The sequence below is a fragment of the Strongylocentrotus purpuratus genome, unplaced genomic scaffold (genome assembly GCF_000002235.5).
Source record: "Strongylocentrotus purpuratus isolate Spur 01 unplaced genomic scaffold, Spur_5.0 spur5_scaffold_5, whole genome shotgun sequence".
In the NCBI taxonomy this organism is placed as follows: Eukaryota; Metazoa; Echinodermata; class Echinoidea; order Camarodonta; family Strongylocentrotidae; genus Strongylocentrotus; species Strongylocentrotus purpuratus.
This window is the reverse complement of record NW_022145611.1, coordinates 13,976,634-13,990,971: the sequence shown is the minus strand read 5'-3', so window position 1 is coordinate 13,990,971 and position 14,338 is coordinate 13,976,634. Positions and strand designations below refer to the sequence as shown.

The following is a 14,338-nucleotide window of genomic DNA, read 5'->3' as shown; positions in this document are numbered from 1 at the left end:
GTTCATTCTGGTATCACTATTACTTTTACATGGACATGTCAAGAGGTTTTTCATTCTAGATGAAATAACTATCATATTTTATCCATTTATGTATTCACATAAATCACTAAAATATGATGTCATGTTATGAGTGTATAAATAATTATATTTTTGTCATGAAATGAATAAACACAAAACCTACAAGCACTTTCTTACTTTCTCAGTGTTTATTATTACTCTAAATCAATCAATCAATCAAACAACAAACCAACTACGGTTCTCAATAGTATACTTCATCATTCAGCTCCCACATAGATACATCAGACAAGACCTCTCAAGACTCAAATACAGTACTTTCGAGGTTTATAAAATATTATCTATATTCGCGGTAGAGGTTTACGGTACACCATGTGTAAAGTCCTAGAAGGACTAAGGAAAGTGGATAGAAAATAGAAGTGAAATGGAAAGGCGAGAAAGTGGAGGTTGGAAGGAAGAGTATCTTTCGGAAGTGAGTATAGTCCTGAAAAGGACTGTAAACCAGAAAGTAGTAGACAGGATGAGAGGTTTGAGTAGAAGACTGGATTGAGTTGGAGAGTTGAGTAGAGTTGCAGAGCAGGAGCAGGAGAGTAGACTCGACGTTTCGGACAGGTTGACTGTCCGTCTTCAGGAGTGATATTGTTTTGTAATTCAGCAAACCTGGGGCTTATATTGCCAATTTTGTTTATTTAAAAAAAATCTTTACCCTTTACTCTATTCCATTTCTAATGAGACAAAGTACGTAAAGTACTTAAAGTACAAAATGCCAGAAAACGAAGTAAAATAATAAACAAACATTAACTAATGTCGGCGGATCATCGAAACAAATACACATTTTTGTGTAAGACTTTTCTCCTTAGCTAATGGTATAATCGATAATAGTAGGAGACTAGAAGAACATAATGGAAAGTGTGTTAGAATATAGAGTTTCGTATCTGGCAAAGCGCGAAATCAAATTACACGTTTTATCACATATCCATACTCAGACAACTTTTTCTGGTCAGCATAAAGTATCTTTTGAATTGAATTTACGACTGCGTTTGTGAAACATAAATACGATATTAACTTCATGTACATTACGTACATGTTATTTGTAAATAATTTCTGCCACAGTTTATCCAGGGATGTTGGAATTCCAACTCCCTGGTTTCTCTAAACGCTGGTATATATAATGTTTGAAACGCTAGATGGCGCTATATACGATTACAATTTCTTTGGCAATGACCTCTCGCTCAACGTTTGGCTCGTTGGTATACACAGTTGGTACATTATTTTCGTTTTGATAAATTCATACCTGCATACTTAAGAGAAATGGGCAACAATTCATACAATATTTTCTGTCTACAAATCTTTATTTTCATAGGGTGCCGGATATTTTATTTCATATTATTCAGTTTTGCTTGGTGGAAGAATAAAAATTAAGATTATAGTCCAAGAATTTAAAAATCCTTGGATCCTAGATCTTTCCCATTGTACTTTTTCATTTACCCCCTCCCCCTCCGTTGAGACTGATTGTTACAACATATTTTGTCAAAGGGAGAACAATAAAATTGCTTGATATTCTATAAGGAGGCTAGATAATTTACACATTGCCACCTACTCCCATCTTTGGCGAGACTAAACGAATTTAATTAGCGAAACTGGTTATTATTTGCCCTTCAACCCTTCCTAGTCAGTTTTATGACATTGAACTCTTAATTTCTTCCGATTTTCTTCTTCAATTGCATTTCTCTTTCATTGATCTTTTGTTAGGGGGTGGTAGGGGCGGTACTATAGTAGACCTTACACTTTAAGATGAGCGATCTTTCTGAGAGAAAAAAATTGTGATGAGAGTGCCACGCCCAACTCCCATCCATAGAAACGGCCATGTTTATTCCTTCCGCTCCTACAGCAACCCTCCAACCAAAACCTTCTCCAGGATTGATGAAGTCGTTGATCAGCGGGGTCGTTGGGCAATAATGTTTAATCAGGTGCCCTGCGGGAGAAGTTGACCTTTAGAGGGTCTCAACTCCTACGTTATTCCTTTCATTAAGGAATACGAGTTTGTCTGGTGACTCCTTGGTTTCATGCATCCTTCTCGTTCCGAAAACAAAAGGTGTCGTCTCGATGCGTGGGTGCATCAATGGATGCCTCGAGTTCAGGATTAGTACCCCCAAGGGTCCCAATGAAAGGTTGGAAGCGGCAATACATTTCAATTCAAAATCAATCGAAATATCACTTTGATTAGAATTCTATTATGACACTAAATGTTAGATTTAGCACTACGCATTATTGTATTTTTCACATGTTTCATTATTGTTATTATTATTAATAATAATAATAATAAGAAGAAGAATGATCATAAAGATAAAGATAATAACCACAATAATGACAATAGCAATTATAATACAATACAGCGTACGCAAACTATGTTTTTAAATCCACCCTCCCTCTTTCTCTCTCTCTCTCTCTCCCGAGTGAGAGAATTATTGATGGACAGTAGTTGTGTAAGGTGTATGGACTACATGGTGTCACGGGGGTGCATCCACCGGTCTTGATAGGATGATGAAATACGAGAAAACAGGCAAAAAGGGGGTGCTGTAGTAGGGCATGGAAGGGGCTTGTTCTTATCTTCTTGCATGTCTCCTTGCTATTTCCCCCTTCTTTTTCATTCCCACTTTAAAATTTCTTCTGTTATTGTAACTTTACTTTTGTCATTCTTGTGGGGGGGGGCCTCCCTGGGAAACAAAACGTGTAAAAACACGTTAATTTTTTCGTTTTGGGGGAGATGGGCCCCCTGGCGCTCAAGGGGGGGGGGGTGCAAATTTTCATATTTTCGAGGGCAAACAAAAATAAAATTAGTGCTTACTACCCCCCCCCCCCCAAGGGCCTCCACCCCTAAGAAATCCTGGATCCGCGTCTGGGGGGGGGGGGGGGGGTGGGGAACGTGCCCCCGTAACTATACGCCATTGTGGGGAATGGAATTTTTACAGAAGCTCTCGATCACTTAATTAGCATCACCTTGTATGCATCTGATGAATAGTTTATCTAGATGCCAATAATGACAGTTGCTTTTTCACAAGGTTTCGAGTGTGTTGGCATCACTATATTGCGTAACGGTCATGGTATTGGTAATCTCCCCCTTCTTTTGACGAAAAAGGGGGAGGTAGAATGATTTACAGACACAATGTATTATAATTAAATGGAGTTCATATATTATAGAAGCCATTCTATGTTAAGTTGTTAACAATATTTCCTGACACCCCTCCCAAAATGTGAAAAAACACGATCGCAAACTGTTTCAAGAAATCAATTTAAGAGACATTCCAATACATTATGGTATTGTCTGAAACAATCATGACGTAACATGTTATTTCCATGTTTGCGTATTTTAGTAAGTATAACATATATGGCTATTTAAAGTTTTATATAGTTTTTGCGATCATGTTGCAATAAGATAGCCACCAGGTGAAGACCGGGGCACTGTACACACTTCACTACTAAAGGTTACAGATTCAATACAAGTGAAATTCTTTGTTCAAACATGAGAAACAAAATTTATCATTACAGTGCAAACTGCGTTATCGTGTACTAGTAAACGAAGTTTGACACAAAGCGGCCTTCCGAGTTTCATAAACACATGTCCTTGTTGAATTTTTAATCTTGTTAAACAAACTTTCAAAATTAACATTTCCTGTCTTGGAAGCTGATATATAAAGTGGCACACCTCCCCCTCCCACCCCTTTACTGTTTGCGGTCATACGCTAGTTGACTCATAATATGTAATTCAGTATGCACACTGCACCGTTTTGGTCATGATTCAAATTCTTCCCGTATTTTTTGATATATCCTAAATATTTTATATACTTAAACTTTTTGAGAAATGTGCATAGCAACAATAAATATTTCATTGAAAAACGACAACATAATCAACAACGACAACAGCATAATTACATACGAAAATGGATAGATTTGATTAGACGTTACAGGCAAGACATATCAAATAACTCATGATTACATTGGAAGCAGAATCATGAGGATATTATTATCATTTCACTTTGTCCCCTTCTCCTTCATTGCTCATTGCCTTATAGAAATAGAGTGCTGCATTTCATCAAGGATTATAGTATACTGCCGACAGTACGTGTATAATTATCGATGATTTTAAAGTGAGGATCTCGTCATTTTGCAATTAAAGTTAAAGACCAGTTATGGTCATGCGATTGCATTGTAAAAGAAACGTTGTGGAATCGATCAGAAATGGTTGATCATCTAGCATCTAGCATCTGCAAGGTTCTGGAATCATCAAAATGATAAGAAATTTGGCCCATTCTTCGTAAAGTTACAAGCACTATATACACAGAAAGATGTATATGGGACTACCCTATATCTCTCACAGTCCATGAGAGAAACAAATTTACCAAATATATGAATTAGTAGGCGGTTTCCCGGCAAATTTTTTATCATCATGTATTAGTCAAAACATATTCTTTCACATGATTGGTAATGAGAGCTTCCATTTCGTTTTTTGAAATTGGGGCGTTTCCAATACTGGTCTTTACCTTTAACAATGGTGTAGCTAAGGGGGAGTGCACATTTTAGGGTCATGTGCCCCCTCCCCATCGAATGTCATCGAAAAGAAAGAAGATGAATAAACAATGGACAATTAGCGAGAAATGGGAAAGGGACGAGGAAAGAAGTCGACAAGACCCCTTCCCTTCCAACACCCTTCCCCTGTATAATCATGGGCCTCGTATTTTAGCTGCACATCATTTTTCGAGTGAGACAGGTGCCCCCCCCCCCCTCCTCATACCACACAATGCCTATATCCCCTCCCCGCCCCCTCCCCCACTCTTGGGTCGGAGGGACCGCATTCGTGTTCCCCAAATCTCCGGTATATTAAAGGGGTACTTTTCGCGTCCGGTCCTCAAATTTGCCAATCACCAACATAAAAATGAATGAATAATTAAACGAATAAATGAATAAGTAAATAAATATGGATAAAAGAACAAATAAATAGATGGATAAGTGATAAATAAATAAACCAATAAGTTAATCTAAAAATCTAAAATCAAGTCTGTAAACTATAGAGCAATGAGCACAGAGAAAGAAACTATTTGGCTCAATATCGGATCGTCGTGTAAGAAAGGTGCCATCACAGATTTATTAGATCTTACACAAAATACAACGTGAAAGAAAAACAAGGGCGCGATCACTAGACAAGACAGTCTAATGCACAGCCTGTAGGCATACAGTGCTTCTCAGAATTACAATTTCTTTAATTCTTGTGCACCTTTAATTAGTTTTTACATGGCGGCATTTGACGGGATGTGAAGGGTGGGGGGGGGGGGGGACATCTGCGCCAACCTCCTCTTGCATGCATGGGTCCTGCGCTGTATCGACTTTCTTTCAGGAAAGATACTCCAGCCCCGTATTTTTGTCTTCTTTAACAAAAAGAAAATAGTTAAATTCTTTTTGTTTTGTATACAAATACGTCTAAAAGTCCCCCCCCCCCGAATTAAAAAAAGAGGCATCCTACATGCTGTAGGCGTTTTCTTAAAGGCACACTGCCATACTTGTAGCTACTTGCTCCCTCTATATAGAAAACTTCCTGAATCGGTGCCTGTTGGTCCCCCATGATCCTCTTTTTCTTATGTTAAATGGGTGTTAAATGAGAGCTGAGTTAATGAGATAGCCACCTGTCACAGTGACCTTGATGGCTCTCTGTGTGGTCTAATCCCTTCTGGCCCAGTAGTGGTGACGGTCTTTAAGGAAAAGAAATCACTGAAGCTCATTGAAGTCCTTTAAAGCGCTCTGATGGCGAATCTTTATTGTAATTAAAATAAGTACTCTGTGCGGTATGGTAGATGCAAATCATGCAATTCATCATACTTCATGGACACCGGAATTGATGACCTAAGGATTGCGTAACAGATTTGGCGCAATGATAGATGTACGGATCACTCTTACCATAGTGAGCTAAATATACTCCATGCTCTTACCTTATTTTTTCAGTGATTCGTTTTAAGAGGGTATACATCACTCAGACTCAGTCATGCAATGACAATGGACTTTCACTTTCAATATTTATATTCCGATTACACAAAGGAGCTTAAAATACCGACGGATTTAACAGAGCTTCTTTGACAGGTCAAGGCTAAAGTTGTAGGTCCACTATACCCCGACACGCGCCTGCTCCGCGAACAAGCGCCAGCAGAGCTTAGAGATCGAGAGCAACTAGCGCTACCAGCCGCGCCAACCAACAGCGATTTCATAACGACTGGCACGGATATTGTTGAAGAAGGTCGCTGAATGTCATCGCGTTGTGAGGAAACCTGTCTCAAAAGGAAGCGATTAATTTCGTGTTTTAGGGGATGAGATTAGGGACATCATAACAGATCTTGTTAAACGGACTGTGGGATTATAAACACGTGGGGCGAGCCTATAGAGACAGACAAAATACACTTAACGGTGAGATATTTTTTACAAAGGATCCGACCGGCAAACCGTGATTTGTGAAAGAGCGCATTGTAGCTGATGCGAGGAGAAACTGCACGGATTTATTACCGGTAGTACACGTGCGAGAATAGTGACTCTTTTATAACGAAACGACATCAAATGGTGATAATCGGAGTAAGCTGTCAAAGCTAGCTATTTCTACAGTGGAAGGAGAACTAAAGAGGACAAAATGGGGAAAATATTTAGCAAGAAGAACCAATCATATGACATGACCAAGAATGGTGGGTCTGCCGTGGACGATTCGGGGAAGGTTACGGGGGGAGCACCAAAGGAAACCTTTGTTGGAACGGGAGGAGCTGAGGTAATTATCATCATCTCCATTATCCATACTGCACTGATTTGTCTTTTAATTAAACGTGCGTGCACGTGGCGTGGGTTATGTTTAGAGAGATTGACTGTTGAACAAAGAGCGTGTCCATGTGAGTATCTGTCTGGTTGAGGAGGAGTGTGTGAGTGACATATGACCCCTGAACTTACTCTGAAGTTCATTCGCAATGACGGATTGTGTTTTCCACATTGTTCGTGCACGTGCATGGACCCTAACACAACACTCAGCAAAGCACTAGATCATAGATGCATGTGACGTCTCTGTTGGATGAAAAATCAATCTGATAAATTCCTTGGTTTTATAATGGACATAAATAATTAGATAGGTCGATGGTTCACTTTTTTTTTTGTGCACCTCAGGCTCTGGGTTTATTAATATTATTTTTTGGCATTTTAAATTTGTAGTTAGGGCCTAGTGTCTAAACGATACTTGGCCATTTAAGTAAGATTATAAATTAGTAAGAACATTGAGTTGCTAAATTTACAAGAGCATTTGAAATACCACTACCAGGTATTTGCTCTTAATACAATTTCCATTAAATCATAAAGACATAATGGACGTAAGTTATTATGTAAGGGTCCAATAAACCTTTATCATTAATATAGGTGGGGTTTTTTTGTTGGGGGGGGGGGGCAGAGCAGGTCCATATGGTATTCAATTATTCATTATGAAAATTGTTCATTTTGAAGGATTGTTACTTGTCAAGGTTCCAGGCAACAATCTTTCTCCATTTTGTTTCACAGCATGTGACTCTAGTACAACATGACCCCACAACTACTGTAAAATGTAATTGCAAATATGTTGCCTAAGGGTCTAAGGACCTACACTCCCCCATTTCCGTCTTGCATGGTCAGTGCAACCTGAGAGCTAATAACATAATTTGACTAGTTGCAGACAGCACATGCCTTTAGGCCGACTGTAAACTGATCAACTGTCAAAAGAGACATCAATCAGTCATCTATTGTGGACTCTATAAGTATAATAGTCTACTGTCCGAGAGAGCAATTGCAATGCCAGCCATAGTGTCATAGACCCAAGCAGCTTTGTTCATGTAATAATCAATATTTTTTTGAGGGGGAGGGGGTAGGGAATGTATACCTACATTCAATGCTGTAATTGTCCCTTTCATGCTTTTGTAATTGATTGTTTCAAGTGGCCTTCTTCCCCTGCCTGAATCGATTGCAAAAAACAAATGATGCAACTGATTTAAATGCTATAATAATATTTTAGAATCAAATTGTTTCATAATAAATAAGAATGGTGTCTACAGGCTTATGTAATACATCTTTATGTCCCTTTATACAAAAGTGATATTTTAAAAGGAATGTTTGTAGCTGTTAGATTGGCGTCTTCCCACAGTATTCTGCTATGGGACACTCAGTCTGATGCATAACCATAAATACGGTCTGAAAGGTATACCAGGGCCCGTACAACTCAGAAATATTTCAACTATCTGGCTACTACATCAAGGAGGGGAAAAAGTAATAACTCTTTATCCTTGGGGTTGAGAGGGAGAAGAGAAAGGTAGAAATTCCAAGAAGGGTCAGACCAGTTGAACTCTGACCCCAGTTCTAATTCTGCCAAGGAGGCCTACTTTTATTGCACTGTCCACATTTACCACTGTGGCTTTCTTTGTCGTCTGGCCTGGGGTATAGGAAAAGGTTAGCGGATCTATGCTATTCTTAGAGCATACTTTACTTTACAAGAGAATGTGACTTTTTTCTTCCTTCAAATTGAAGTACTAAAGGTAACTGAAATGCCATAGAGTTTATTCACCCTTTGCTGGTTTTGTGGGGCATGAATGAAACTATGATGACTCAATAACTTTAGATTCCTTAAAATTGAAAAAAACAATGCTTCTCCCTACCTCCTGTTTCAGAGAAGTTGATGAAATAATGGAACAAACAAACAAAGAAAAACTAAGAAAAACATTTTCTCTCAACTTCTCTAGTCTCATGAGTTTTACTTTAGGCCTACCAATGCATCAAATCACTCATCACAAAAGTCAAGTCCAGGTGGACAAAAAGTTACAATATGTTTTATATTCACCTAAATTGAACACCTTGAAAATAATTCTTTTTAACAAGGTTTCATGGAATCTGTGAAGTGTTAATCTTAAGATACAATGTATACATCAGCCAAAAAAATACACGGGGGCTCGGGGCGAAGGAGCCCCCGAAATGCCCAAAAGAGCCCCGGAAAGTCATAAAAGAGCCCCCCAAAATTTGCATAGAGTTCAATGCAAAGCAAATTAAAGAGTGTTAATTTCATGCAAGCAAGGTTGAAAAGTAGCCCCCGAAATTGTTAAAAAATATTTTTTCCCCGGGTATACATGTACGTGGACAGTAAATCATACATGTAAGTACATGTAGGCAAAATACTTTACTTTGGTTCCAGGCCTATTGCTTTGGGTTCTCCATCTCCTTCCAAGATCTGAGTAGCAGTGGATATCAAAACTGTCCCAATGTGCCTAAATCAAAGGAAAGGGGGGGGGGGGGGAATCAAAAAATACTCATTTAGAAAATATGTAGTTCCATAAGTTTCTCACAAGTCATACATGTAAATTATGTAAGCCTACTATCAACCTGTATTGATTAAAGGTACTACACCCTGTATGTCCCATTTGCAGGCCAAAAAACTGAAAAAGTTAAATTCCAACTGCATTTAAAAGATAATACTAATTTAGAACTTCCCTAAAAAAGGTGGGGCTTGAAAATGTCTTCAAGTGGGAAAATTACGACTAGACCTCTATTAGTTGTCAAATCGACTTTAGGGCTATAGAGCCCAAAAGTAATAGTCTTGATTTTCAGACAATTGTACCGAATTGTCATACGTTTTATGCTGCGCAAAGATTCAATCAGTTTAATCATGGCCATCACAAGAAGTGGGTTATTGATGTAGACAAATGCTCATGTACCCTTTACAACTTTTTTCATGTATGTTATTACCAAAGAAGAAAAAAAGCCAGTCAGTCACTCAATAGTGTCTGACAGTGAAGTCTAGCAATTAAACGGGTTTCCTTGCATAATTTGAATAGGAGGACACTGCTAACGTTTAAATTTCACAGATAGGACATACATGACGTATTCATAATTCCTGCAAAGTTCTACAGAATTTGAGGTTGACATAGTACCTTTAAGTCTCTAATTATAATTTGAAAGTAAACTAACATAAGAGGATATGGTTTAAAAGCACTTCCTCATAAAAGTGATGGCATGAGTGCCAAATTCCTCCAGGGTTTTAAAAATAAACACAAACCTCCTGGATTGTGGTATGATAATAAATAATCATTGTACCCATTTTGGAATAAAGATAATATTAGGCTTGCATACAGTTACTGAATTTATTTTTGATACTCTGAATGTGGTTGAAGCGAAGTGGATACATGTAGTTCATGAAGTGGATAAAGCTTTAAAATTCTGCTGGACATACACATAGCTCTACTGCCTCCAGGCCTTTCCATTTGTTGTTGTTATCAAACAAAATATATATAATATATATTGGATATATTTTTTGTTTTTGTTTTTCATTTCCCCATTATATAACTGTCTCTATCTGTTTGGTAAGTTGTCTGTTTTTTAAATATTGTTTTGTTCTCTTTCTGTCATATCTCATTTTCTTTCTTTCTTTCTTTCCTTTCCCCCCTCTCCCCCTCTCCCCCTCTACCCCTCTCCCCCTCTCCCCCTCTCCCCCTCCCCCTCTCCCCCTCTTCCCTCTCCCTCTCCCCCTCTCCCCCTCCCTCTCTCCCCCTCCTCCTCCCCCTCTCCCCCCTCTCCCCCCTCTCGCCCTCTCGCCCTCCCCTCACCCCCTCTCGCCCTCCCCTCACCCCCTCTCGCCCTCTCGCCCTCTCGCCCTCTCCCCCTCCCTCTCTCCCCTCCCCATCCCCCTCTCCCCCCTCTCCCCCTCTTGCCCTCTCGCCCTCTCTCGCCCTCCCCTCACCCCCTCTCCCCCTCTCCCCCTCCCTCTCTCCCCCTCCCCCTCTCCCCCTCCCCCTCCCCCTCTCCCCCCTCTCCCCCCTCTCCCCCCTCTCCCCCTCCCGCCCTCTCCCCCTCTCTCGCCTCTCGCCCTCCCCTTTCCCCCCTCCCCCCCTCTCCCCCTCTCCCCCTCTCCCCCTCTCCCCCTCTCCCCGTGCCCCTCTCCCCCTCTCCCCCTCTCCCCGTGCCCCTCTTTTCATTTCAATGAGATAGACCAACAAAGCAAGTAATTCCTTTCTTGTCAGGCCTAATTATGATTAATTCTCAGTAATGAACCCATTGCCTACAGGAATCAGGTGGTCCTTCCCTGTATGGAGCCTACGGGTATTAGAATATTCAGTAGGATTCAGGTTGGTGTCTGTGCATTATTTGTGATTGATGAAATAATGATTCGCACAACACGTCATGCTGACTACATGTAAAGCTTTTTGATGTTGAATAATTACTAAATTTGTAGGAACGCATCTTGAGTCATACGGTGTGCCTGCTATTTTGATGATGATGTTGTGACAGACTGTTACATCATGGACCCTAGCTTACATCGTTAGATGAAGATGCCCACTCATTGGACTTTTGACCTTTCTCTGTTTCCATGGCAACTAAAGGAGAAAGATGAATTGATAAGTTTGTAGGAACGCATCTTAGTCATCATGTGCGCCTGCTATTATAATGTGTGACTGTTACATCATTGACCCTAGCTTCCGTGGTTAGATGAAGAATGAAGTTGCCCACTCATTGTACTTCTAGCCTTTCTCTGTTTCCATGGCAACTGAAGGAGAAAGATGAAGCAACATAATGCCCAGACGTTGTCTTTTCTTGATGACTGAACTCTGGTTATTTTTAATCGAGTGAATCTTGATAAGGCACACTACAGCACTAGCTAGTGTATAGGTGGAACCTAATGACCTATAGAATAAGAAGGACGACATTGTTCCAATTTTTATCCTTGGGTAGAAACAATGCATGAAGATATTTAGTGGTAAAGATAAGCTAAAACTCAAACATCTTACTTCATCATCCCCGATTGGTGTGTACCAGTATGTTCTCTGTCCATGCATGTTATCAATCAATAGTCTGCCTGCTATGTTTGTACTAATCTTCACTACATGTACAACCTGTATGTCTGAATGGGTAAGTCAATACAGAGTCCAAGCAATTAAACTCTTAAAGGCATCGTTTAACAATGTTAAATCTGAGATGCATGGCCCTACTTGTTATCAGTGTCTGTGATATGGTGTAATATTGAAGCCCTAAAAAATTGCGCTTCAAAATGATCGAGAAGTGCCTCAAAAAAGTAAAAATCTTTGAGTGACCGGTTTTACCATACTTGTTTTCCCCTATGGACTGTAGTGTTATGAAAACAGTTGCGGAAACGCAAAATTTGATTTTTATTTCCAATCATAAATATCTTGATAATCAGATAGATGATCGGCTTGTAAAATAATTATCATTGCAGCATGAGCTAAATCCAGGATTGTGTTTCAGAATCTGAGATACAGTTACCCAATCCCTTTAACAGGGGCCTCATGAGATTAATCTGCATCATAAAGTACATACTAGGAATTGTGTGTGTGTGGGTGGGTGTAGTATACAGTATTACATAACAATGACCCGTCCTAGACCAGATAAGATAATTATACGTGGGGTTTGTTGAGAGCTTGAATGGCTTTCTCAGTAAATGATTTGCTGTACATTGTATGGCTAAAAACCTGGCACTTGGTACAATCAAAGAGATACTGAACTATGGAAGAAAGACAAATATATACACTACGTATAGACCAGTCTATCAATGAATTGATAAAACTGAATATACTATCAAATGTACTTATGAGCTACATTTTGTGTATGTGTACATCTACATGTATGTTGAAGTGTGTTGCCCTCTGGCCCTCTGCAGTGAGCAGACAAAGAACAATATTGAGTCCATTACACTACCTAACTGATATAGATTTTTTTTTTTAAACTACAATACAAACTTGCAAAGTATAACATATTATTTCCATCATTTAGTTTAAAGGTAAAGACCAGTTATGGTCATGCGATTGCATTGTGAAAGAAACGTTGTGGAATCGATCAGAAAAGGTTGATCATCTAGCATCTAGCATCTGCAAGGTTCTGGAATCATCAAAATGATAAGAAATTTAGCCCATTCTTTGTAAAGTTACAAGCACTATACACAGAAAGATGTATATGGGACTACCCTATATCTCTCACAGACCATGAGAGAAACAAATTTACCAAATATATGAATTAGTAGGCGGTTTCCCGGCAAATTTTGTATCATCATGTATTAGTCAAAACATATTCTTTCACACGATTTGGTAATGAGAGCTTCCATTTCATTTTTTGAAATTGGGGCGTTTCCAATACTGGTCTTTACCTTTAAACAATGTAAAACAAATTATGCGCTACATTCGCACAGGGATGGACATTGCCAATATGGAATAGTAAAGTAAGAATATCTCTTTATGTGGATTTTAGTCCATTTTGTACTTTGCCTCCTTGTGGTTTCAAAGCTGTATGCTCATGATGCAAGACTCCTGATAACATTTAATTGAGACTATACTTCTTATTCATGTGTTTGCGAAGCAGATCACTGGCAAGATAGTCAAATGTAAGGCCTTTAAAAAGAAAAATGAAAGATTAAGACAGAGAGAATGTGATATAACCGAACTTACATGTACTATTGTAGAATAACCAAATTGAAAATCATTGAACCACATAGGGTCAGACATATAGCTAACAGGTATGAGATGAAGAAATGAAATTGATATTTGAGGTCAAGCATGAGTTTTTAACAGCTGAACATGTAGGCCAACATAGTGAACATACGATTATGATGCAACAATTGAGGAAAAATGAGGGCGTTGTATTATCATTTTTTTGCTTCATTTTTACTGAAATCAAAGTTATACAGTGAAAACATTCATTCCACTCTTGGGAGTAAAGAACCTTTAAAATGTATGCAAAAATGCAATTTCTACAGTTAATGTACTGCATCTTGGCTGTATTGCATGTAAGGATGTTCAGAATTTTGAGATTGATTGATTTTCTTATTGAGCGGTCTAAAATTACTCTTTTTGAATATCTGTAATATGCACAAGGTTGACAAACTTTCAGAGAGAAATGTACACCTTATACAAAACTAAAAGAAGTAAATGTAAGATATTTAGAGGCCTTGTTAAACCTTTGGCTTAACACTCCCTAATATGTGTGGGTACATGAGCTATATTTATGGTTTAAATATTAATTATCAAGAAATTGTCGGTTTACATTAATATCCCAAGGTTCTTTTCAATAATTTTAAAAAAATTATATGAACAGGAAATGCTGTGGTTTATGTTTTTCAATTTAGATCATATGAAGCGATTAAAAGTTAACATAGGCAAGCTGCTCCAGGGATAAAATGGTGTGTGTGGGCTTCGTTAATTGGATTACTGTAATACTGTATGTTCCATTTTAATAGATGGAGAAAAATAAAGGAGGGGAGAATAATCAATACATGCTGTTATATGCTGATGTA

General features: G+C 38.8%; 1 protein-coding gene across 2 annotated transcripts in view; it reads left to right on the top strand.

Moving 5' to 3' along the window:
- The first annotated feature begins 6,259 nt into the window (after positions 1–6,259).
- The window catches only part of LOC115918114 (cell surface glycoprotein 1-like), a 51,992-nt gene continuing 43,913 nt past the window's right edge, over positions 6,260–14,338 (top strand). For both annotated transcript variants that reach the window (XM_030998717.1, XM_030998714.1), the window contains exon 1: positions 6,260–6,814. In XM_030998717.1, the coding sequence (XP_030854577.1) occupies positions 6,683–6,814 (132 nt within the window). In that variant the 5' untranslated portion in view covers positions 6,260–6,682. The remainder of the gene's footprint in view (positions 6,815–14,338) is intronic.